General features: G+C 50.4%; 1 protein-coding gene and 1 pseudogene across 6 annotated transcripts; one reads left to right on the top strand and one right to left on the bottom strand.

The window, feature by feature from the left end:
• Window positions 1-1,936: 1,936 nt before the first annotated feature.
• On the bottom strand, window positions 1,937-2,518 carry LOC109454911 (high mobility group protein B3; annotated as a pseudogene).
• A 9,065-nt stretch (window positions 2,519-11,583) lies between these two features.
• On the top strand, window positions 11,584-23,862 carry YJU2B (YJU2 splicing factor homolog B). 6 transcript variants are annotated; one of them, XM_074338073.1, is made up of 12 exons: window positions 11,598-11,659; window positions 12,376-12,416; window positions 13,868-13,934; window positions 14,207-14,251; window positions 15,480-15,533; window positions 16,585-16,667; window positions 18,022-18,077; window positions 19,445-19,505; window positions 20,335-20,477; window positions 20,566-20,738; window positions 22,920-23,058; window positions 23,185-23,862. In XM_074338073.1, the coding sequence occupies exons 4-12, from the start codon at window positions 14,249-14,251 to the stop codon at window positions 23,664-23,666; spliced, it is 1,194 nt and encodes a 397-aa protein (XP_074194174.1). In that variant the 5' UTR covers window positions 11,598-11,659; window positions 12,376-12,416; window positions 13,868-13,934; window positions 14,207-14,248; the 3' UTR covers window positions 23,667-23,862. The 6 variants fall into 6 exon arrangements, with proteins under 6 accessions (XP_019601704.1, XP_074194174.1, XP_074194175.1 ...); XM_074338074.1 differs by lacking the exon at window positions 11,598-11,659 and adding an exon at window positions 11,666-11,811; XM_074338076.1 differs by lacking the exon at window positions 11,598-11,659 and adding an exon at window positions 11,680-11,794.
• Window positions 23,863-23,929: the final 67 nt, after the last annotated feature.

Consider the following 23,929-nt stretch of genomic DNA (forward strand, 5'->3'; position numbering starts at 1 on the left):
TGGCGGGGATCCGCCCGCCGGTGGTTGTCATTTAATTAAACATGCTACTGAGGATAGGAAATCAGTTTTTGCCCAATTATAAAGTAAACGAACGAAAGGACAAAACAGAATAACTTGGAGAATCTTCCGGGAGTTGAGGCAAAAGGCTATAAACCAACAAAAGAGGCAGCCACCACCACTTTCTTGCCCCGCCCCGCCCACGTTGCCCTGACAACCGCGCCGGCGTCTGGGCAGGGCCTCAGGTGCATCGCCAGCTTTCCATAGCACCCCCCACACCCTACCCGGTGCCCCCTACACCCCACCTCGCGGGCGTGTCCCGCGGCATGCGCTTCGGGATGGCGTTATGGAACCCTAAACCCCCAGCTTGGCAGCTCAGGTCGCGGGATCAGAGGGGCCCCAGCGGGATAAGAAGCTCATCTGAGCGCCCCTTGAGAAGACCCCCCCGATTTCCAGCCTGTCCCTTCAAAGCTGTGAGACTGGTGTATTTCCGTGGCCTCCTATCCTCAGTTTCCCAATTTGTGGGGTTCACAGCCCTGCCTCAGAGACGGGAAAAGATTCAGAAAATGGCATAGTGTGAACTCTGGTGTGCGCTGGGGAGGCCTTGTGGTAGTAGTAGTGGGGGTGAAGGGGCCCTCTCGGCAGCCGAGGAGATGGGTGTTATTGCCCTCCCCATTTTACAGGGAAGGAAACTGAGGCTCAGAAAAATTAAGTGATCCGCCCAAGGGACTCAGCTAGTGCCTAGCGGGGGGGGGGGGGGGGGGGGGGTGCCCACCCTGGGGTAACCCTCACTGGAGAATCTGGAGGTGAGGTGAGACTTTGTGCCTTGACAGGAGTGGATTGCATTTAAATGTTGGGAGTGGGGGAAAATAAATAAAATGAATGAATGAATGTTAGGAGTGGGGAAAGGAAATGAGGGCAAGAAATAGCAACCCAGAATGCCCTCGGAGATAATGCAGGTTCTGTTCCAGACTATTGCAATCAAGCTAACATCGTAATAAAACGAGTCAGATGAATTTTTTGGTTTCCCAGTGCATATAAAAGTTATGTTTACATTATACTGTGGTCTATTAAGTGTGCAGTAGCATTATGCCTAAAAAAGTATATATCTTAATTTAAAAATATTTTATTGCTGAAAAATGCTAACCGTCATCCTAGCTTTCAGTGAGTGGTAATCCATTTGCTAGTGGAGGGCCTTGTCTTGATTCTTGATGGCTGCTGGCTGATCACAGAGCACCATAACAAGTATAATAATAATGAAAACGTTTGAAATACTGCAAAAATTACCAGAATGTGTTACAGAGACATGAAATGAGCAAATGCTGTTGGAAAATGGCACCAATAGACTTGCTTGATGCAGGATGGCCACAAACTTTCAATTTGTAAAAAACTCAGTATCTGCAAAGCCCAATCAAGTGAAACACAATGAAACATGTGCCGTAAACATTGTGCCGTGTGCCGGCATAAACAGGAAGGGAAAAGTGGTGGATTTAGGAGCCCAAAGAATTTTTAAATTCTTTTTTGAGACAATGTCTTTGACAACAAATTCTTTACCCACTTGGCATTTCCCCCATGGTCAAGACGGCCCAATAGCTCCCAATCTGAGCTCCCATTTTGGTTTCTGCCTCTAGCGCCAGGTGTCTTAAACTTGGCATGACTGGCTTTGGGGGCCGGATCATTCTTTGTGGTTCGGGGCTGTCCTGTGCACTGAGATGTTTGTGTTTAGCAGCATATCTAGCTTCTACTTACTGGATGCCAAGAACATACCCCCTCCCCCAGTTGTCACCACCAAAAATGTCTCCAGATATTGCCACCTGTCCCTTAGGAGACAAGATGGCTCCAGTGGAGAACCACTGAACTAGAGCCAAAAATTAAGAGATAAATCTGTTAGTTTTCACTAAATAGACTTTGAATTCTTTTTTTTTAATAGATAGTTTTTTTACTCATGCTCTTCCTCCCTTCTTCCTCCTTGTCCTCTTCATGTTCCTCTTCCACCTTTTTCTGGGCAACTTTAGTGGGACGCTTTGTGCCATCAAACTTTCCTTTAGCCTTATATCCACAACATCCTTCTCATATTTCTTCAGCTTTGCCGCCTTATTGTTGTAAGACTGCTTTTCACTGTCATTAAAGTCATTCCACATCTTGCCCAGCTTCTTTGCCACATCTCGGATAGAGATGCCAGCGTTTGTGGATTTGATCTTGGGGCGGAATTCTGAACAGAATAGGAAGAACCCAGACAGCGGCCTTTTGGGGGCATTAGAGTCCTCTTCTTGCCTCCCTTAGCTGGTCCATAATCCTTCACTTCCCAACCATAGCGTACTTTATCTGCCTTTGGCGTTTCATTAAATTTAGACTTCTCTTTTCCAGGCATTTTCTTCCACCTCTCAAAGCACTTCTTGGAAAATTCTGCAAAATTCCCAGGGACCTCTGGGTTTTTCTTCTTATGTCTTCTGCACGTCTGCACAAAGAACGCATCAGCAGACATGTTGCCCTTAGGCTTCTTGTGGTAACCTTTATACATCTTGACTGTATTGTTCGCTAGTCTGGGCAGCTCAGTGCTTCCCAGCGGCGCACGAGCTGCCTCCACGACAGCCGCCGCCATTTTGAATTCTCTAGCCACTGTCTATGCCAGAAAGGATAAACTGTATTAATTATCTCACTGTGGAGATTCTTAAAACAGGCAGGTTTTATGGAAACTGCTTGACCCAATTGGATTATCTGAAACACAATCAACAGTTATAATGGGCAGTTCAACTGAGTGAAACAAACATCAGCCAAGAATCAGGAGATCTGGGTTCTGTTCCCAGTTCTGCCATTACGAGCTCTGTGACCTTGTTACTTAACCTCTCTGGACTCATTTTCCCTTCCATCAAATGAGGATGTTGTGATTTCTAAGGACCTGGAAATACTCAGTTGCTGACAAAATCCCTCCAAACCCTTGTTGTCCCCACTAAAGTTACTTTAAGCTGCCCAGCTTCCCTCCCTGTGCCCTTTCATTTCACCTCCAAATGTCTTTTGTTACATCTCTCAGCCTTCCAGCCTGGTCCCTTAAATACATCTTTCAGAGTCAGTTCTTCCAGGCTGTTACCACTCAGACAAACTCATTATTATTCCAGATTCTAACAAGTAAATTATGGTGGTGTTTAACACAGCCATGGCAGGAGCCTCTTTGTGGAAATTATGGTATTTGAGCATAAGACACCCTGGTATTTGCATGAGGAAAAATAAAATTTTAAACTGGCCTTTTAAAATGCTTCATGATGTGCTGCTTAAATTATAGGAATGTCCCAAGCATCCACATAAATTATTCTGACCTGCTAGCATTCATACAAAACAAAACAAAACAAAAGCCATCAAGTATCCCTTTAATTATTTCTCTTCAGCACCCACCTGCCTTTGCACGTATTCTGCAGTTGTCAGATTGGGGTAATGGGTCAGAAGAGTCTATGCCCTGCCAGGAAATGGTATCCTGCGTGTAGAGAATGGACTATCCAGGATGAACCAAACTGAACTCATTAGAACATCAGCTCAGAAGAGCAAAGGCTGCCTGTTTTGTTTATCGCTGCATCCCCAGTGCTTAGAACAATGCTAGACACCTCGTAGCACTCAATAAATAGGTGTCAAATAAATAAATGAACAAGGGGTACCTGGCATATTTGGATAAATAAGAAATAAAGTCGATCTAAATACTTTGCATGAGGTTTAAGATGATTTTCCAACTTTCTAAAATGTATTAGACATTTTTCTTTCTTTTCCCCCTTCCCTTCATTTCACACCTTTTTCTGTTGGTTCTCCTCACTAGTTCTCTCACCTAACAAAGCGTCTTCTCCCTTTTCTTGAGTGGGCTCTGAGCAAGCAGCATCTTTCTGGAGAGTGCCCCTGGTGGCCGTAGAAGGAATTTATTACATAGGGCCCACGTGAGGGCGGGGGTGGGACAGTTCTGTGGTCCCTAAACCTGATGGCTGTGCACCTCCTCCCCACTGTGTTGCATCGTGGTCTTATTCCAGAAGCTTGTTCCATATGCTTGTGGTTTGCTGTCTGAAAAATCACCTTAATGCAGGTGAGTCAGCACAGTTAGACGCAATGAAGAAACGTCACTTGGAAATGGAACTTCATGCTGAGGCTTTCTGTTCCTGGAGGGTCCGAGTTCTGTTTCTTTAATCTCCATGTTTTTATTAGAATCCAAGCAACAGAAGGAGAGACTTCCTCTTAAAAATTGTCAATAGTACTGATTTCCTTTGGACAACACACTCCTTAAGGAAAAGAACCTTCTGTAGTAAAAGTCTGAGAATGGTAGGGGGGGAAGGAGCATTCTGCTCCATTCCTTTCGTATTTCAATTGTCTATATTTAAACTAACTCCAAAATATTTTTTAAAAGATTTTAATTTATCCAAATCATGGTCTCAAGAGTGATATTCTAGACATGATTCTTTTCTTTGGTGCCATTTCTCCTACAGACAATGTTCTATCATGAATTGATGTAGTGATTCAAACTTGGTGTCATTTATGCAGAAGACCAAAAGTTAGAAGTACTGCTCTTCTCATTTCAACTTTGATAAACATCAATTAATTTATACCGTGGGAAGGAAAAAGCCTATTTGCTAAGCTAAAGACTTTTGATTTGACAATCATGGAATCTAGATTAAAATACTAATTATCATGCTAAGTACCCTTCCCAAAGTCATCCCATGAAACCTCCTCTGCCACTCCAAATTTAAAGTATCATTATCTCCTACTTGGGGTGATGAAATTGAGTCATACAGTAGTTAACAACTTGCCCCAGGTCACAAAAGTAGGAAGTGATTGGGGTCCAAGTTCAAACCTGTGCATCTGAAATTAAGAACTTTGTAACAACCAGTAAGCAGATGACCAAGGTTCAAACAGCGGACCTCCCTGCACCCTGGCCACAGCGCCTTTGCAGCTGCTTTTATCGGGAGGAGTCAGACTTATAGTTGCTCTAAGATAAAGATTTCATCTTCTCAATCCCTTAGATCAGGGCTCAGTAAACTGTCCAGCCCACTGCCTGATTTTTTTCTGGAAATACAGTTTTAGTTTGCACACAGCCACATCCGTTCATTTACATACTGTCTATGGCTGCTTTCAGTCACCGTCAGAGCTGAGGAGTTGTGCAGCGCCATCTGGACCACAAGTGTGAAATATGTACTATTTGGCCCTCTACAGAAAGCTTGCCAACCCTGCGTTAGACTCCAAGGCTTACAGCCAGGACCAAAGCATGTGGTAGTCCAAAGCCTTGCCAACCTGCCTGTGACTGATTGCAGGACCCTTGCACTTGTCCCCATGTCCTTCTGATTCATCTGGTAGGGGGACATCAGAGAGCCATGAACTAGACTAATGTGTTTGGGGCGTTTAGTGGTGAATAAAGGATCACGGCAACAGAGCCAGCAAGAGAACAGGAAATGCCTTCCTTATGCGGTCTGTGTTGGCACTGCTGTGCGTTCTTGGCCTCCTCCCCCCAGCCAGAAGCATAAATGTTTTGAGTTATTATACTTCAAAAGCTTGTAGAAAACCAGAAATGCTAGGGGTGTCTCTATGTCTCTGGTTCCTTGCTTTCTTCCCAAACTTCAAGAACAGTAGACTCCAAGAGATAGTCAGACCCTTCCGATTACACACCAGGTCAACTAGAATAGCAAGCAGCAAAGCCAAGAATAGAAGCCGATTGCTCCCCAGAATCCAGCTTTCCTAAATGCATAAAGACACAGGCCCCTTTTTAAAAGTCTTTGAACTTGGTACAATAAAAGCAGTGCCTAAGTTAAGTATGTTATTATTCCTATTGTTTGGAGGTAATACACAGATGGCATTGAGCTATTCAATGTAGAGACTGGTTCTGCTCCGCGTTCTCTTCTGGTTACAGAGCCACAAAGCACGCTGGGGCCTCAAGATTTCAAGGTGCCCTTCCACGACTGGGTAGGGATGGGCCCTTTCTCCTTTAATCCAGCTCTGTCTTTTTCTTCTTTGGAGACATAGGCCAAATAAGTAGCTCTCACTACCTTGCATGGACTCAAAGCCCTTAGTTTCACCACCCTCCTCATGCCACACATGGAACGTGTATTTCTAAATAGATGTTCCTTTTCAAGATTTTGTTTCCCCAAATGACTTTAGCTGCAGAATAAGCCAGGTACAGCCACTAATGAGTAGAGATATGTCACTGAACTTGCTAGCTTTCTTTCTCCCTCCCCTAGAATTGTAGGATCATGGCAAAGTCACCAAGGCTCCCCAGGTGTGCTGTGTGCTCAGGGCCTGGCTGCTGGAGGAGGCCCATGAAGGACCAGGAGAACTGCCTTGATGCCCTGGCCCTGGCCCTATCCTCTCTGCCTCCAGGCTTACACCAGGAAGAGGGTTTTCTAGCTGCCGTATATCTGAGAAACCCAAGTATTATCCTGATCACACTGGGATCTGACAGAGGTAATTATATGGATCTATAATTGAGTTTTCTGTTTTGCCTACAGTTAATTTGAAAACACATCAAGTAGGTTTCTTTCATTATATGTTGATTTATAGCCTGAGAAAGAAACTGTATTAGATGTGTCTATTGCTGTGTAACAAATTACCACAAACTAAATAGCTTAAAACAATATACATTTATCTCCCAGTTTCTGCGGGTCAGGAGTCTGGGTGGAGCTTAACTGGGTCCTCTGCAGGGCTGTAATCAAGGTGTGGGTCAGGGCTGGGTCTCACCTGAGGCTTGACTGGGGAAGGGTCTGCTTCCAAGTTCGTGTGGTTATCAGCAGAATTTCCCTTCGTTGCAGGCTGTCAGACCAAGGGCCTCACTTCTTCACTGGCTGTTGGCTGGGGACCGCCCTCACTTCCTTGCCTCATGGTCCTCTCCACAGGACCAGCTCACAACATGGCAGCTGGCTTCATCAAAGCCAGCAAGAAAGAGAGTCCCCTAGAAAGACAGACACTACAATCTTATGTAATGTATTTAGGTACATATAATCACGTATATGCCATCACTTGATCATATCCTGCTAATTAGAATTGAGTCACTGGGCCCACACTCAGGGGAGAGGATTACACATGGTGTACACACCAGGAGGCAGGAATCTGGGGCACCATAGAACCTGTCTACTACAGAAACTCTCTTCTCCAGCAGGAAAAAGAAATTAGCAATTGGATTTCTTTCCTAACATCTCACTGTCCTTGCCCTTTGCTCTCTCAAAAGGATGACAAAGAGTTTGGGTTGCCTTAACATCATCACCCACCTCTCATTTCTTTGCTCCAAAACAACAGTTGACTAACCAGTTTCCCATAACCGTACACAGGACCACTCTCACAGTCAAGCATTTTTTGGTTGTAAGAAAGAAACTTGTTCAAACTAGCTTAGTCGAAGGAAGAGAATTTATTATAGGAATATCTCAAGGGACCTAACAACTGGAAGGCCTCCAGAGATAAAGGCAGTCTCTCTCTCTCTCTCTCTCTTCCTCTCTCTCTCTCTCTCTATCTCCACATGGTTGCTTATCTCTGCTTTTCTCTGCATATAGCTAAAGATGGCTTCCCCCTACGTCCTAAGTTCCATGTTTTCACGGCAGGCCATAAGCAGATTCCCTTGCATATCTGGATGCCAATTCTAACTTCCCAGGAGCAAACCCGATTGGCCCAGCTTGGGTTAAATCTACATCCCTCACCAAACAGCTGTGGCGGAGGATGGGCCGGCTTAGTACAAATGCTGCAGTGCCTTCTTGGAGGTTAGATGGTCTCACACAAAGAGAGGGGTAGGGGCTAGGCAGGCACCCCAGACAGTTTTGATCACAGCCACAGATCAAATATAAAATGTCTAACTTGCTTTCTGAGCTGTGGATGGTGATTGGAGGGATGAAACCAGAGTTAGGCTTAAACTGCAGGCTCTCAGAGGTGGGAAGGAGCTGAAGGGCTGGCTTGTGGAAGAGTAGTAGGCCCTCTGGGCCCCTTGAAGACAGGAATAGGAGCAGTGGGTGCCAATGGCAGGGAAGTGGGTTTCAGCTTTATGTAAAGAACTTCCTGATACTTAAAGCCTACCTCCTCTTCTGTCATTGTCTTGTTCCAAAACTGCACCATGGGGGGCAGCCGGTTAGCTCAGTTGGTCAGAGCTCCGTGCTCTTAACAAGGTTGCTGGCTCGATCCCCACATGGGCCACTGTGAGCTGGACCCTCCACAACTAGATTGAAACAACTACTTGACTTGGAGGTGATGGGTCCTGGAAAAACACACTTAAAATAAATAAGTTTTTTTAAACAAAAAAGCTGCACCATGATCCCAGAATGCCCTTTCCAGCCCACAGCTTTCTTATTCAAAGTGTTTTACAAATACGTTTGTAGGCATTTATTGCATTTGTTCCCATGGGCAGAGCTGAGATCTCCCACTTTACAGATGAGCAAACAGAGGGGAGGTGACTTGGTCAGGGTCCCCAGAGCTACAACACAAGTCCCTTCTTGCCACCCTGCCCAGGCTGGCTAATTACCCTTCTTTCCCTAAGTTGGTTCCCCGAGCCCCACAGGAACTGGCCAGCATTTGGCATCATTATAGAATGGTTTCTTCATATCTCAGGCTGTTTCTCACCTGTCCTGTGTGTGAGAAGAGTGAGGTTCTACGCATCTCTTGAAAGCCAAGGGTTATTACACCTCTCCTCCCCAAAATGTCATTCACAGGTGGCATTTTATGGCTTTACAGTCACTATCTGTTCATTCAGGTGCAAGACGAGGACTGAAGCAAAATCCAGCTGTTGCGAGCAAGATTACTGGGGCTGGATGCAGCTCTATCTTATTCTTCAGGACCTGTGAGCATGCCTCTGCCCTTCCCCCCTTCCTTTGCCTTGCTCCTCCTAATCCAGCCCAAGGGTCACCCTTATAGGGATCTCACTGACTCTCACTCCTGCCCACTCCTAAACACCCCACCCTTGTTAAAGATTCCTCTAGGTGCCCACCACAAACCTTATCATTAATGCATACAACCCAAAGCAGTATAGCTCAGAGGTTAAGGGAACAGGTTTACGTAGTATCAGCAGATAGTGGTCAAATCCTCCAGCCCTCACTAGCTGTGTGACCTTGGGCCAGTTACTTAACTTCTCTGGGCTTGTTTCTTCACCTGCAAAATGGGAATGCTAGCATATCCATCTCTTAGGAGCAGTGTTCCCTGAGATGACACATGTAAGTGACTAGTGAACACTGGTGAATGATCCTCGGTGAGTAGTGAGCACTCAATATGCAGCACCATAACTACGTGATAACTGACTTGCCATGTCATGCGGGGTCTCTAGTCCCACTCCCCGCACAAGAACGCAGGATATGGGGAGGCCAAAAAGGAACACCAACGGAGCCATGGATAAGGGGTTCATACCACTATAGTCTTGCTGGCAGCTGGGTTGGAGACACAGGAAGCAGGAGCCACACAATCCGCAGTCCGCCATCCGCTTCTCTGCCAACCAACTAACCAACCCAGTGCAGCCACGGCAGTTATATCAGTGGCTAATGGCTCACTGGTTACAGCTGATGGCCAACTAGCCACAGCTGATGGCCATCCAATCACAGTTGATGGCCATTTACTACCTGAGCCAGCACCTTTCTACATGAGGCCGAGAGCCTGGAAACTGCTCTCTGGGGCTCTGTCCCCACACTCCACCCCTATAGGGTCTCACCTCACAATCTATGCGACAAGCGTCTTCCACGAGGGTCCCTGTGCGAGGAGCCTGGAAGTGAATGCAATATCCTGGACACAGCCAGGCTCGCTGGACACAGCCAGGATTTCTCAGGGCACCACCAGTCCTCCTGGGCACGGCCAGACTTCCTGGGCTTCTTAGGGTACCACCAGTCTCCCCGGGCACAGCCAGGGCCTCTCAGGGCACTGCTACCCTCTCTGGGCACAGCCAGATTTCCTGGACTCAGCCAAGGCTTTCAGGGCACCGCCACTCTCTCTGGGCCTCTCAGGGCACTGTGCTGGAACAACAGTGGCTCACAGTCAAGGTGCTTACATATTTTCGATGGTGGCCAGTCAAGACACAAAAGCAAACATCCCCCAGTTCCACTACATGGTGGTATGTTCCCAAACAAACAGTCAAGCTGTCCATTAAATTAGGGATAGAAGGCAATTCCCCATAGTCCATAGTCATTCGCCAGGGTTGTCCTGGGCGTGAGGGATGACCTTGAACTCACCCTGGTCTCCCAGGGAGGACTCAGCAAGCGTTTCCTCCTGGGACTACAAGTCCTGCATCTGGGCTGCCTCAGCAAGCACTTCCCAGCCCACAGGGCAGCAATGTCCTTTGCTTTCTCCGGCCTGTGCTGGTTGGGGAACCGTCCTCTTCTTCCCACCCCTCCATGGGGTTCCAGCTCTCAGGCAGCTGCTCCTCCTGGTCTTCCTGAGACTGAGCTTTTATACGCACAAACTGCTCCACTGCCCTTCGGGGAGCTTTGGCCTGCACCGTACCCTGCTCGCTGCGCCATTTGTCGTGCGGGGAGTCATCCAGGCGGGGGTCTCTGCTCCTGCTCCCCACATAAGAACACAGGATATGGTGAGGCCAAAAAGGAACACCCACGGAGCCATGGATAGGGAAGTCACACCACTGTCGTCTCCCTGGCGGCATGCATCTCTCTGCAATCTGCTCTTGCTAGCTCAGCCACCATCTTCTTGCTAGCCCCCCTTTTTTCTGCTAGCATAGCCACAGTAGTTATATTAGTGGCCAATGGCTCACTGGTTACAGCTGACGGCCAACTAGCCACCGCTGATGGCCATCCAATCACAGTTGATGGCCATTTACTACCTGATCCAGCACCTTTCTATGTGAGGCCGAGAGCCTGGAAACTGCTCTCTGGGGCTCTGTCCCCACAATGAGAAAAGGGTGTGTCCTTTACTCTCAAATCCCTGTGGCCTGGCATATAGCAGGCACCTAATAAACAGCTGTTGAATGAACAAATGGACAAACAGATTCTGTTAGGCCCTATAAGAGCATAAAAGTAAATTCAAAAGCCACACTCCCCTGCGCAGAAGGCACAGCAGGCTAGTATGAAGGCTCCAAGGCAGGGACTGGCCCACTTCCATAAAAGGGTCAGATGGTAAATTTTTTAGGCTCTATGGGCCACACACTCTCTGTTGCAACCATTCAATTCTGCCATTGTAGTGGGAAAGTGGCCATAGACAATAAGTAAATAAATGGACTTAGCTGTATTCCAATAACATTTTATTTATGGGCACTAAAATTTGAACTTCATATTATTTTCACAGGTCATAAAATGTTATTCTTTTGATTTTTTTTTCCCACAACCATTTACAAATGGAAAAACAGTTTTAGCTCGTTAACCGTTCAAAACCAGGGGCTGGTTTGGTTTGGCCCGCCGGGGCAGAACTTTGCCCAACACCCTTGCTCTACGGTTTCAGGGATCGAGTTCGGGCTCCTAGGAGGTTCGCCGGCAGGGAGGCCGGTCTCTGATTGGGCCAGGTAGAGTGGGAGGGGTCGGAGGTGGGGCATCGTGACGTGTTTGTGGTCGGAAGGAGCAGGCCCGGATTGGTCCACTTTGGGGAGCGGCGTGTTTGCACTCAGCCAATCAACGTGGCGCTATCGCCTCGCCCCGCCTCGCGCAGGCGTCTCCGTCACGCAGGGAGTGCGCCACTCCCCCTTGCGCGCCCAGCTCTCACTTCCGGCCACGGGCGCGGCGTGACGTCAGGAGAAGGGCAGGTAAGTGCGGGCTGGCGGAGGGACCGGCAGGCCGGGGAGGCCCGGGGGTTTGGCTGCTACTTCTTCCGACCTCGGAGCCGTCCGACGGGGACGAGCGCGTCAAAGACCGCTGGGCTCTGCGGTCGCGATCAGGATGTTCGTAGCCGGCCCAGGTCCCAGTCGCGAACCCCGACTCAGATCCCCAGCTCCAGCGGTGACCCAGACTCAACCCTGGCCCATATTATACCTGAAGGGTCCCTCGATTTACCTCATCTGAAAAATTGGACCAGTAAACCCCTACCTCGCTGGGTTGTGGTGAAGATTTTGTAAAATGACGTTTGTAGAACGGTGGACATGAGAAATAATCAAAACTACCGTTTAACTTGTCAGGCGCTGTTCTGAGAACTTTATTCAACTCATTGAGTCTTAACAGCAACCTTATCAGGTTGATACTTCTGTAACCCCCATTTTATAGGTGAGGAAACTTGAGGCTCAGGGAGTGTAAGCAACTTGCCAAAAGTCAAGCCGCTGGCAAGATGCAGAGTCGACATCTGAGTCCAAGCAGTACGTCCTGGGCAAATGCAGTCTATAATTACTCTTGACACCAAGGACCAGAGATTCCAATTATATCCACCCTAGAGCCTCAGCTGGGGTGGGAAAACCATGTTAAGACTCCAGCCCCTGTAAACGGAGTACTTACTCTGCAAGCACTTCACAGTGTGTTATTTCATCCACAGCAACCCCAGAAAGTCCTGTATCCTTCATCCACTCTTTACAGGTAAGGAAATATAAGTTCAGGGAAGCTCAGACACTGGCCACAGTCACCCAGCGAGTGAGAAGTAAAGTTTTGGGATTCAAGTCCAGGGAACTGTGACCCCAAAGCCTGGGTGAGCACTTAGCTATTTTGTTGGCAAAAGCATTTTTAGGTTGGAAGGGACCTTAGAAAAATCTGGTCCAGGGGCCCACTTTACAGATGAAGGACCCAAGATGGAGAGAGATTCGGGGCAAAGGCAGAATAGTTTACAACTGTGGCTGTACCTTGGCTCTGCCTCCTGATCAGCTTCTGACCCTGGGCAAGTTACTTAAGCCCCCACAACAACTGGAGAAATAGTGACATAATACAGAGTAAATGAGACAATGATGTCAGGCTCAGTGCCGCACCTGACGCACAATAACCGTTAGAGAGCACACAGTTAAATTGGGAGAAACAATTAGACCAAGCTTCCTGACTCGAGCACAGGGAGCCAGCAGACTATACCCACAGGCCAAAACCAGCCCACCGCCTAATTTTGTACAGGCTGCCAGCTAAGAAGCATTAATGTCTTAAATGCTTGGGGAAAATCAAGAGAATAATATTTTGTGACAGGTAACAATCGTGAAATGCAAATTTCAATGTCTTTAAATAAAGTTTTATTGGCGTGCACCCGCACCCATTCATTTACATAGTGTCTATAGCTGCTTTCTAGCTATAAAGAGCAGAGTTGAGAGTCTGGCCCACAAAGCCAGGACTATTTACTATATGTCCTTTAACAGAAAATTGCCAATCTTTGTTATAGAATACCCTTCAGTTCCTTGGTATGTTTCTTTAGAGTAAGGTAGAACTTCTTTTAATATGACCTAAAAGTCTCCTCCAAACATGCAGGGTGCAGGGGGTGTCCCACCCCCAGTTTAAGGAGCCCCTGCATTTGATACCTGTGTCACCTGCACTGATTCTTACGGAACCTGAATCAGTTACTACGTAGTGGTTCATCCATCAGCATGTATCAGGGACAAGGCACTGTCCTCGGTGCTGGAGATAACAGCGAGGTGAGAGCTGCCAGAGGAGACAGACTGTAGACAGGTAAACAGACACAGGGTGATGTGATAAGAACTCCAGGGGCTAAGTGACTTTGGATCAGGTGGTCGGACAAGGCCTCAGACAGGGGATGTTTGAGCTGAGACCTGTGACAAAGAACAGACAGCTGGTGGAGGAGCATTCAAGGCAGTTGGCTTGTACCTACTGAGCCTCCGAAAGGCAGCCAGGAAGCCAGTGTGACTGGAACAGAGTAAGCACAAGGGAGAAGGGTGAGAGGTGGGCTTGGAGAGGCAGGCAGGCACCCAAGCGCCATAGGCCACAGGAAGGGGTTTGACATGATACTCCGAGCAGTGGGAATCACCCGAGGGATTTAAGCAGGAGAGCGATGATATTTCAGATTTATATTTTTTAAGAGAGCCTCCTGGCCCCTGTAGGGAGAACAGACCGTGGGCATCAAGGGCAGAGCCAGGAGACCAGAGGGAGGCAACTGCCCTGGTCCAGGTGAGCAATGATGGGGGCCCTGGAGGGGAGAGAAGTGTCAACTGTGAATATATATGCATGGAGTGTGGACAGGACACACTGTAAACAGAAAAATGTTGCTCTTCGAATGCCTCCTACACCTGGGAGAGGCTCATCTGAGTTGCCACCACCACACCCAGCTTGTAGCACCTTTGCAGGGAAGCCATGGACACCCCCCGCCAGGCTCCCCAGGTGCGTGGGACTGGGCAGTGGGTTGACACAACACAATCAGTGTCAGTGTCTTGTCTTTTCAGATTGGCCGCATTGAGGGCGAGGACCAGTAGCCGGGTCCCAAGATGGTGAGTAGACTGACTTATGTTCCTTGGGGTTCTCTTCTGGTCTTCATTGTACTCCGCAGTGGCCCCTTCTTCCCCTAAAGTCCCCAGCTCTAAGATGGTATTTTCAAACTCTGGATTCATGATCTTTTGGTGCCGTGGTTCTCAAACTTTGCTACATACTGAAATCACCTGGTAAGCTTTTTCCTTTTTTGATTTTTTAATGAGATGAAGTTCACATAACATAAAATTAACCATTTTAAAGTGTATGATTCTGTGGCATTTAGCATATTCATAATGTTGTGCCACCATCACCTCTATTTAGTTCCAGAACGTTTCCATCACCCCAAAGGAGACCCCATCCCCATTAGCAGTCTCTCCCCATCCCCCGTCTTCCAGCCCCTGGCAACCACCAATCTGTTTCCTGTCTCTATGGATTTGCCTGTTTGGGACATTTCCTCTAAATGGGATCATACATAATGTGCCTTTTGTGTTTGGCTTCTTTCACTTAACAGTGTCTTCAAGGTTCATCCACATTGTGGCATGTGTCAGACCTTAATTTTTTTTGTGGCTGAGTAATATTCCATTGTCTGGATGGACCACATTTTGTTTATCCATTTATCCATTGATGGGTGTTTGGGTTGTTCCCACCTTTTGGCTGTTGTGAGTAATGCTGCTGTGAACATGCGTGTACAAGGATTTGTTTAAACACATGTTTTCCGTGTTGCTTTTTAAAAGCCCAGTGTCCAGGTGCCACTGCCCAGAGCAGGTCCTCTGTCAGGAGCTGTCTGGGGTGGATCCCAGTTATTAGTATTTTAGAAACTTCCCAGGTGGTTGTAATGTGAGACCCACTGCTTTGGTGGGTCGGTCGTTCAGTCAGCTCAAGGACCGGTTGCCATCATTTAAAAAGAGAGACTCCCCAGCCAAAGTAAGTGTTCTTTCGTGAAACCTGCGCCTCAGCTGTATTACAGGTGTATTTGCACAGCTGCCATATTAAATATGTTTCACTGTAAGTCATGGTCCAAAAATAATAAATAAACTGAATGCCATTGCTTTAGGAGAGTGTAACCCTCGTGCAGTTCTCCACAGCAGTGGCAGTGGTTTTTCTCCCAGGTCACCAGTCCCCATTAGGCACAGAGCCCAGGGCCATTCTCTACGATGTCCCTCAGTCTCCCTCATCCAGGCCCCACCCCTTGAGGTGACTAGATCTGCCGTGGATCCTTCTCTGAGTCACATCTCTTCTGCTTTCCAGGGTGAAAGGAAAGGTGTAAACAAGTACTACCCTCCAGATTTCAACCCTGAAAAGGTAAGGGGCAGGCTCCCTTCTCTACGTCCATGGTAACAAAGAGACCCCCACAGGGCAGGGGCCATAGGCACCTCGGCCCCTCCTGAAGTTGGAGCCACACTGCAGAATGTGGGCGACCCTGAGGTCTCCCTGCCTTGTGCTTTAGCACATGAGTCTGGGGCAGTCTTTTCCCAGTTGTAGATGTGGCTCTCGTCAGTGCCCTTGTACTCTGCCCAGCTGGCCATGTTCCTAGCAGGGCTCGGGATGAGGTCTGATGCTCAGGCTCTGGGTCCGAGCCCCTCGCTCTCCCAGCTCCCGCTCCTCTGGCCTCCTCACACCCTCTGCTGTTCCCTCTGCCTGGAACCTGTTCCTCCTTTTCACCATAAGGCTCCTTCCCTCCTTTTCACCATGAGTCTCGTTCTCTATGTCATCACCTAGTGCTTTATTTCCCTTCAGAGCCCTTCTAATTCCCTGACGCATTATCCATCCATTTGGGCATTGTCCTTCTCCCCCCTTTAGAACATTCACCCCACTAGGGCAGAGACGTTCATCTGTCTTGTTCACAGCTGTGTCCCCACACTGTAGGGCCCGCTGAATGAGTCAGTGCATCTTGGCTCTGTGACTCCAGGCACATGACCCAGCCTCTCCACGCCAGTTTCAAAAGGAAATCAAACAACTTGTCCTCACAGAATTGTTGAGGGATTAAAATGAGATGACACATATAAAGTATCCAGTAAACATTTGCCAATATTGTCATCTTACCTAATTCTCCCCACAACACCTGGAGGTAATTATGATCCAGTTGATGGATAGGGGAAATGGAGGCTCAGGAAGGCAAAAGGCGAGGTCACTACCCAGATCACGTGGCTTTCAACTCCTAAATGGGAGAAGAAAGATTCAATCTCCTGCATTCCTGAGTCCAACCCCACTGGCTTCCCCAGGGCCTCTGTGCCTTCCATTGTGCTATTAACTCCCCTGGTAGGTCACAAGAAGAGGCTTCTGTTGGCCAGTGTGAGAGCATGAGCCGCCCTGCTCAGGAGTGCTAACCTGCTCCGTCCTCCTTTCCGCACAGCATGGCTCTCTCAACCGATACCACCACAGCCACCCGCTCCGGGAGCGGGCTCGGAAGCTGTCCCAGGGCATCCTCATCATCAGGTAAGGCCTGTGGACGCCTGCGCCGCGTGTCACCTGACCTCAATCTTGGAGAATTCAGCACCTCAGTTTGCCCGGGCAGAAAGGCACTGTTTTAGTCAGCCATGGCCACGTACAAAACGATAAGCACGTCTGAGTCCTCAGCGTGTGACTCAGCTGGACGCCTCTGCTGGCCTGGGCCAGGCTTGACTGACCTGGCCAGGCTCTCACATGTTTGGGAGTCGGCTAGCTGAGGACTGGCTGGTCCAGCAGGGCCTTGGCCAGCTGACTGTCTCCACATGTCTCATCCTCCAGCCGGCTAGCCTGGGCTTGTTCATGTAACAGCGTCAGGTTCCAGAAGAGAGCAAGCAAAGGTACACAAGGCCTCTTGAGGCCAAGACCTGGAATTGGCACCCCATCACTCTGTCCCAGCGATTCTGCAAAAGGAGTCGTGACGCAGCGGGTAGGGCAGTACACACCAACTCCTGACAGGAACCGCTGCGGAGTCTCATTGCAAAGGGCACAGATAGGGGGAGGATAAAGAATCACAGCTATTACTGCTGTCCAGCCAGGACAATGGCCCTTCCCTTGGGGTTCTCTTGTTTCTGGCCTGCTCTCCGTGACAGGAAGCAGATGCCAGCTGTGTGTCCCCAGAAGGGTAAACCCTTCACCCCTTCCATCTGTGCCTCTTGAACTCCAATCTCAACCTCTGGTGTCCACCCTGGGCCTAAATAGAGGATCCGGTGACAAAATCATCAGAGGCGGGGATATCTACGGAAAAGGAGTCAAGATGTGAGTCTCAGCTGTGGCCTCAAGAGGCACAGGGCTGAAGGTCACCTCAAAACTCCCTCTGTTTCCATGCTCCAGAGCTGCCCAAGCTCACCTGTGCATGCCACCCCCTCCACTCTGGTAGCTGAGCCCTCACCTTCTCTGTACAGTGTCTTTAATTCACCTCATTACTCATTACGTAAGGTTTTATTTTAAAAGGGAAGCTCTGTCACTGCTGTTCATGGAAAAGCAGAATCACATGTTGCATATAGAACTGTTGGAAAGAAATCCAGTGCCAGTACAAGCCCTGGGCTAACTCAAATGGGTACCAGTGCCCCCTGTGGCCTGCTTCCTCCTCCGCTGCAGGCCGTGGAGCTGCTGTGGTAAGGCGCGGGAGGCACGGCAGCACCCACAGAGACTCACTGGGACTGTCGGCCGGCCAGGGAGCAGCAGGCGGGGACAGGCCTGGCCGTAGGAACACTCGCCCCCTATTCTTTATCCTCCCCGTGTGCGTGCCCTTTGCAGTGCAGCTGCGGCCGGATTTTCAGGTGTGGAGACCAAGGGAAAACCCAGTGGATAGTGGCAGATAAGCTGTTTTCTGTTTGTGTAGATTTGAGATGCCATATAACATCTGGTGTGACGGCTGCAAGAACCACATTGGCATGGGTAAGCTGCCACCCACCCTCTGCGCCCACCTCCCCACCAGTCAGTCCCACAGACATTGAAGCCCCTTAACTGCGGGTGGCGTCGCCGCCAGGGTTCCCAGTCAGGAGTCAGGGAGGAGATGGCGCACACCTCATTGCGGAGCGGTGAGCAGGCTGGGCTCTGGACTCACTTCCCAGCTGGGTGACCCTGGGCAAGCAACCGAGCTTATGTGTGCCTCAGTTTACTCATCTGTAAAATTCAGATGGTGTGAGTGTCCACCTGTGTGGCATATAAAGTGCTTAGCATACAGCACATGGCACATGCAAGGGCTCATAAAGTCAATTTGCTGCTATCACTGTCCTTATACCATTAGAATTCGGACCCCTGACTACACCACAGGTGCACAGACAGACAGGCATGAATGAATCCAAGGCTGCGCTCAGCAGTGGTGAGACCTCAGGCAGGTGACTCAAACATCCTGACTTCGTTTCCTCCTCTGGGCTCCTCACAGTACCTCCCTCAGCTCCTCGCACAGTGCCTGGGCCAGGAAAGTAGGTCACCCTGTGAACAGGAGCCAGTAGCTCTTGGCCGGAGGGTCCAGTCCTTATCACGGGGGCTTTGGAAATGTAGGAAGTGGGGACCAGGCCATCCTACTGCTGAGAAGGACAAGCGAGCCCCCATCACGTCCCCCTGATCAGACCCAGTCAGCACCTGCCCCAAAGGCCAGCAGGTGCTCGGGGAACAAACAGTGGGGCTGGGCCTGACACCACACATTGGTCACCCTCAGGGCCGGGTACGGAAGCAGCCACCCAGGGAAGGAAAACCCAGCCAGCCCACGTCACCTGCCAGCCCAGGCTCTGTTTTTCTAGTCTAAACTTTTTTCACTGATAAGCAAGGTCAGACAGTCAAGAGTATATATCATCTAGCCAGCAAAATAACAAAAACCCAAACATTTTCTAGAAAAACAGTAAATCCAGCAAATAAATGTCAAGCTTCTTGGAAGCTTGCTGAGCCAGGCCCTGTTCTAAGCGCTTGTGTGGGTTACGAACTCCTGTGGTTCTCACGGTAGCCCTGTGCAGTGGGCATGGTAGTCATCCCTACTGCCCAGATTGTGAAACAGGCCCACAGGGCTGAGGCTACTGGCCTGAGCTCACACAGCTGGGGGAGTCAGAATTTGAACCCAAGCCCTCTGGCTCCCACCCACCCTCTGTGGCTTGAGCACCTGTCACACAGCCTGAACACAGCTCTGTCCTGCCTTGAATTTCAGTGCCCTCCCTAGGTGCCACCCCTGCAGGGGAGCAGAATACCACCCCCATCTGCCCCTCTCCCAGAGAAAAGACACTGGGGTAGTGTGAGCCCGAGCCTCCACTCTCTCCTTCTCTTCCCAGGTGTTCGTTACAATGCAGAAAAGAAGAAGGTTGGCAATTACTACACGACCCCGATATACAGGTAGAGGCAGCCTGGCAGGCATCTCAGGGACACAGGGGCAGCCACAGGGTAAATGGGATACAATGGAGTCCGAGTGGGAGGGGAGCTTGTACCCTCTTCCTGATGGCCATTCCCTGCAGACCTGTCCTGGAAACTATCCTGGTCTGTCAATCTGGGCACATCCCTTGCCTAGAACCCTCCATAGCTCCCATCTTTCTCAGAGTAAAAGCCTAAGTCTTCCCCACGGCCCCCAGGCCCCACACACTGCTCTGTCCCCTCCCTGCCCTCACCTCCTCCCACTCTTCCCCTCATTCTGCCCCAGCTACACAGCCTCCTCACTGTCCCTCCCTCATCCCAGGGAGGCTCCCACCTCTGTGCCCTCCACCTGGAAAGCTCGGTATTCCCAGACATCAAGGCTCCCTCCCTCGCCTCGGGTTTCTGCTCCAACACAGCCTCTAAGGCCTTTTCTAAAGTGGCCAGCACCACCCAACACGGGTTGCTTGTGCCTTTGCTGCCAACATGGCCCCTGCTAAAACATTAACACCTCCTAGAGTAGGTTGGCTTGATGCACTGCTGTGTCCCTAGCAGCTGGTGCCATACCTGCCACAGAGCAGCCTAGCTCAGGAAGGTTTGTTGAGTGAATGAATGAACGAATGAATGAATGAATGAACAAACTCCAAACAGAAAGTCAGTTCTGGAGTGAGGGGACCCTGTCTGTCTCACCCACGGCTGTAACCCCAGGTATGGAACCTGGCATGTAGTAGGTGCTCAGTGAACACTTGTCGAATGACATACACCATGGAAAGAAACAGGCAGGTGTCACACTGTCCTGATTCCTGCCTACCCCCAGATTCCGGATGAAATGCCACCTCTGTGTGAACTACATCGAGATGCAGACGGATCCTGCCAATTGCGACTATGTGATTGTGAGTGGTGCCCAGCGCAAGGAGGAGCGCTGGGACATGGCAGACAATGAGCAGGTGCTGACGACAGGTGAGCGCCGCGAACACCCGGGGAGCCGGCCCCGACCCTGAGCCTGAGCCAGGGTCCCGAAGGCCCAGCCGTGCTCTCACCGTTGCAGAGCATGAGAAGAAGCAGAAGCTGGAGACGGACGCCATGTTTCGCCTGGAACATGGCGAAGCCGACCGGAGCACTCTCAAGAAGGCTCTCCCCACCCTGAGCCACATCCAGGAGGCCCAGAGTGCCTGGAAGGATGACTTCGCCCTCAACAGCATGCTGCGGAAAAGGTTCCGGGTGAGTGGGCTCTACCTGGGGTCCGGACCACAGGTGAGCTGGGGCACCTGATGTCGCCAGCACTGGAGGGCAAGAACGCATGGCGGGTTAAGACCTGCCTCCAGCCCTCGCCCCATCACATCTTAGCTATAGGCACGTCATTTTACCCTCTGAGCCTGTTTCCCCAACTGTATTGTGGGGACCTCACGGTGCCCATGGGAGGTACCTAGCCCAGCGGCTATCATTTAGCATGTAGCCCTTCCCTGGGGAGGGACCGGCCTTTGTTTTCAGCAGATCTCAGAGGGACAGTGAGCCTAGAGCCGGGGCGTGGGTGAGGCCTGACCCTGCTGTGGGTTATCAGGTGGAGGCCCAGAAAGCACTGACTTACTGATCAACTCCTAACACATTTCATGGGCCCACTCAGCTGTCCCAAAACGAAATTCGTAGATTGTCAACCCACCGCCAGATAATTTCCAAAATCACTCCTGCTATGCCCTGACTGACAGAAAAAAAAGGGGAAACTCATTTATAATAAACTGTAAGAATGTGTATTTCAATGTGTACATGCTTGGACAAGTCCCCTGCACCTGTGTGAAGGCACTGAGGGTGCAGATGCAAATGCCACTCGTACCCCCTGCAGCTTGGTCCTGGCTCCAAGACGCTCCTGGCCTTGTTGCTGTCAGTGAGCACAATGGCTCCTGAAGTTGTGCCAAAAATACTTGGTGGACCTATGTCACAGGGAGTGACAGAGAACACATGGCACGTTCAGATGAGTGTAATAGAAATGGATTTCTCACCCTCACGGGTGTCTGGCAGGGCACTGTTAAGTTCTGTGGGACATGAGAACCTTCTCCCTCTTCTCTCACTCTGTGAGGTGGCCTGTGCTCCTGGACGCTGCTAACAGAGCCTAGGCGACCCCATGGGCCGCAAGCTTTCTCACCATCCTACGGCTCCATCTCTTCCTCTTTCCTTTCTGATCATTCTCTGGTCACCATTATTAGGAGTAAAAGTACTACTTTTCTTACTAATTATTTGTTACTGAAAGTGTATCCCTTCAACCAGACCTGTGCACTGAGCTATGTGTCCCCTGCCTTCTGGGCGTCTCCACCTGGGGGGGTCTAAGGACCCTCAAACATAACATCTCAATGAGTCCACCTCAGTCCCTAACCAGCACTGCCCACCTCGTCCCCCTCTCAGAAAAAGAAGGCATCTATCCTTCCAGGTACTGAGCCCTTTGAGGTGGCCCCCTCCCCATGTCCTGTTAACAAGTCTGTCAGCCTCTATCTTCAAATGATCTCTAGTATCTTGCTGCTGCCACCACCCCCATCACCTCTCACATGGAGCCCCACAGTTCCTCCAGCCTGGGCTCCAGGCTCCCACCCTCCCACTCCCCCCAGTCTGTTCCCCAAACCGCCACCAGGGGGCTTCTGTGAACACCTGCATCAGATCACCTTGCTCTGCTCAGAACCCTCCATAGCTCTCCGGCTTACTTAAAGTAGAAGAAGCCAAAGTCCTCTCTGTGACCCACCAGGCTGGCCTGAATGATCTGCCCCAGCCCCAGCCCCAGCTCCAGCCCTACCTTCCCCTCGCTCACTCTGCTCCAGCCACACTGGCCTCCTCACTGTTCCTCAACCACTCCAAGCACACGTCTGCCTCAGGGCCTTTGCACAGGCTGTTCCATCCACCTTGGAACACTCTACAACCAGATACCCACATGGCTCCCTCACTCTGATGTCTTTTCTCAGATGTGACTTTTTTGGAGATAGTCCCTAACCCTCCTCTCCACCCTGAGTCACATTTAAAGTTGAGCCTCCTGCCCACTCCCTACCCTCTTTCGGCATTCTTTTTCTACTCACCACTATTGTCTCTCGCCCACTAGAATGTCAGCTCCATGAAGGCAATGGATTTTGTCTGTCCGCCCTCTGCGGTGTCCCCAGTGTCTAGAACAAGGCCTGGGACAAGATGGGCATCCTGTAAATATTTGTGGAATGAATGAGTGAAGAACTGAATGGTACACGTATTAATGACGATTGCACCTCTCGTTTGTTAAGCACCTTCTGTGCCCTAACCAATGTGTGAGGCCCTATTCTCCCATGATCTTAGAGAGGAGGAAACTGAGACCCTGAGATCTGAAGTGATGCCCCCTGGGTCAACGGGCACAGAAGTTAGGGCTTTGATGGCCACCATCCCTTCCCCCCACAGGAAAAGAAAAAAGCCCTGCAGGAGGAAGAGGAGAGGGACCAGGCCCTGCAGGCTAAGGCGAGCCTGGCCATCCCACTGGTGCCTGAGACAGAGGATGACCGCAGGCTGGCCGCCCTGCTCAAGTTCCACACCCTGGACTGTGCGTGGGGGCTAGTGGGCATGGGTGGGGAGAGATGGGGAGTCCTGGCTGTGAGTGGGCCATGGCAGACCCGGGCAGAGGATGGCTCTGGACCTCCGCCCCCCCCCCTTTTCTCCCTCCCCCCAGCATACGAGGACAAGCAGAAACTCAAGCGGACAGAGATCATCAGCCGCTCCTGGTTCCCCTCTGCCTCAGGACCTGGCAGCGGCAGCAGCAGCAGCAGTGGCAGCAGCAAAGCTGGTGGTGTCCTGAAGAAGCTGGCCCAGAACCGCAGATCTGCCACTGCCGGCGGCCTCATCTCTGTGGGGGATCTGGGCATCGTGCGAAGGCAGTCCCGAGAGATCTCAGAGAGCCCCCAGCATGCGGCCGAGTCTGGGGAGCCACAGGTGTTAGAGGGCACCACCCAGGACAGGCCCACATCCCCTCAAGACTGCTTGCAGGAGATAGCCAAGACCAGTGCGCCTCAGGAGCAGGATGGGAGCTGTCAGGACAGGCCCTGGTCTCCAGCAGGCTCCTCTCAGGAGGCACCTGTTCCCCAGGACATGCCACACCCCTGCACCCTCAGCTCCTCCCTCGTGGCTGACTACTCAGACTCAGAGAGTGAGTGAGCGATTCCAGGGACTGGACCCCCTCCAGGAAGCCCCTCATAGACTGCGGTCCCCCTCACCCACCAGCCCTCAGAGCTCAGACGCCGCCCCCTCCCCAGACCTTACCTTCCCACAGTGATGGAGTTGTTATTTATTTGGTCCCGAAGAGGTTGTATGTGCCTTGTAGGACCCCCCAAAATTAAAGCCTGCTTCTTTGCCCTGCCTTAGGTTACTAGACGGGCCCAGGGGCTGCCCCTCTCCCCTACCCCACCACCCAACTAAGC

The sequence above is a fragment of the Rhinolophus sinicus genome, linkage group LG07, assembly GCF_036562045.2.
Source record: "Rhinolophus sinicus isolate RSC01 linkage group LG07, ASM3656204v1, whole genome shotgun sequence".
Lineage (NCBI taxonomy): Eukaryota > Metazoa > Chordata > Mammalia > Chiroptera > Rhinolophidae > Rhinolophus > Rhinolophus sinicus.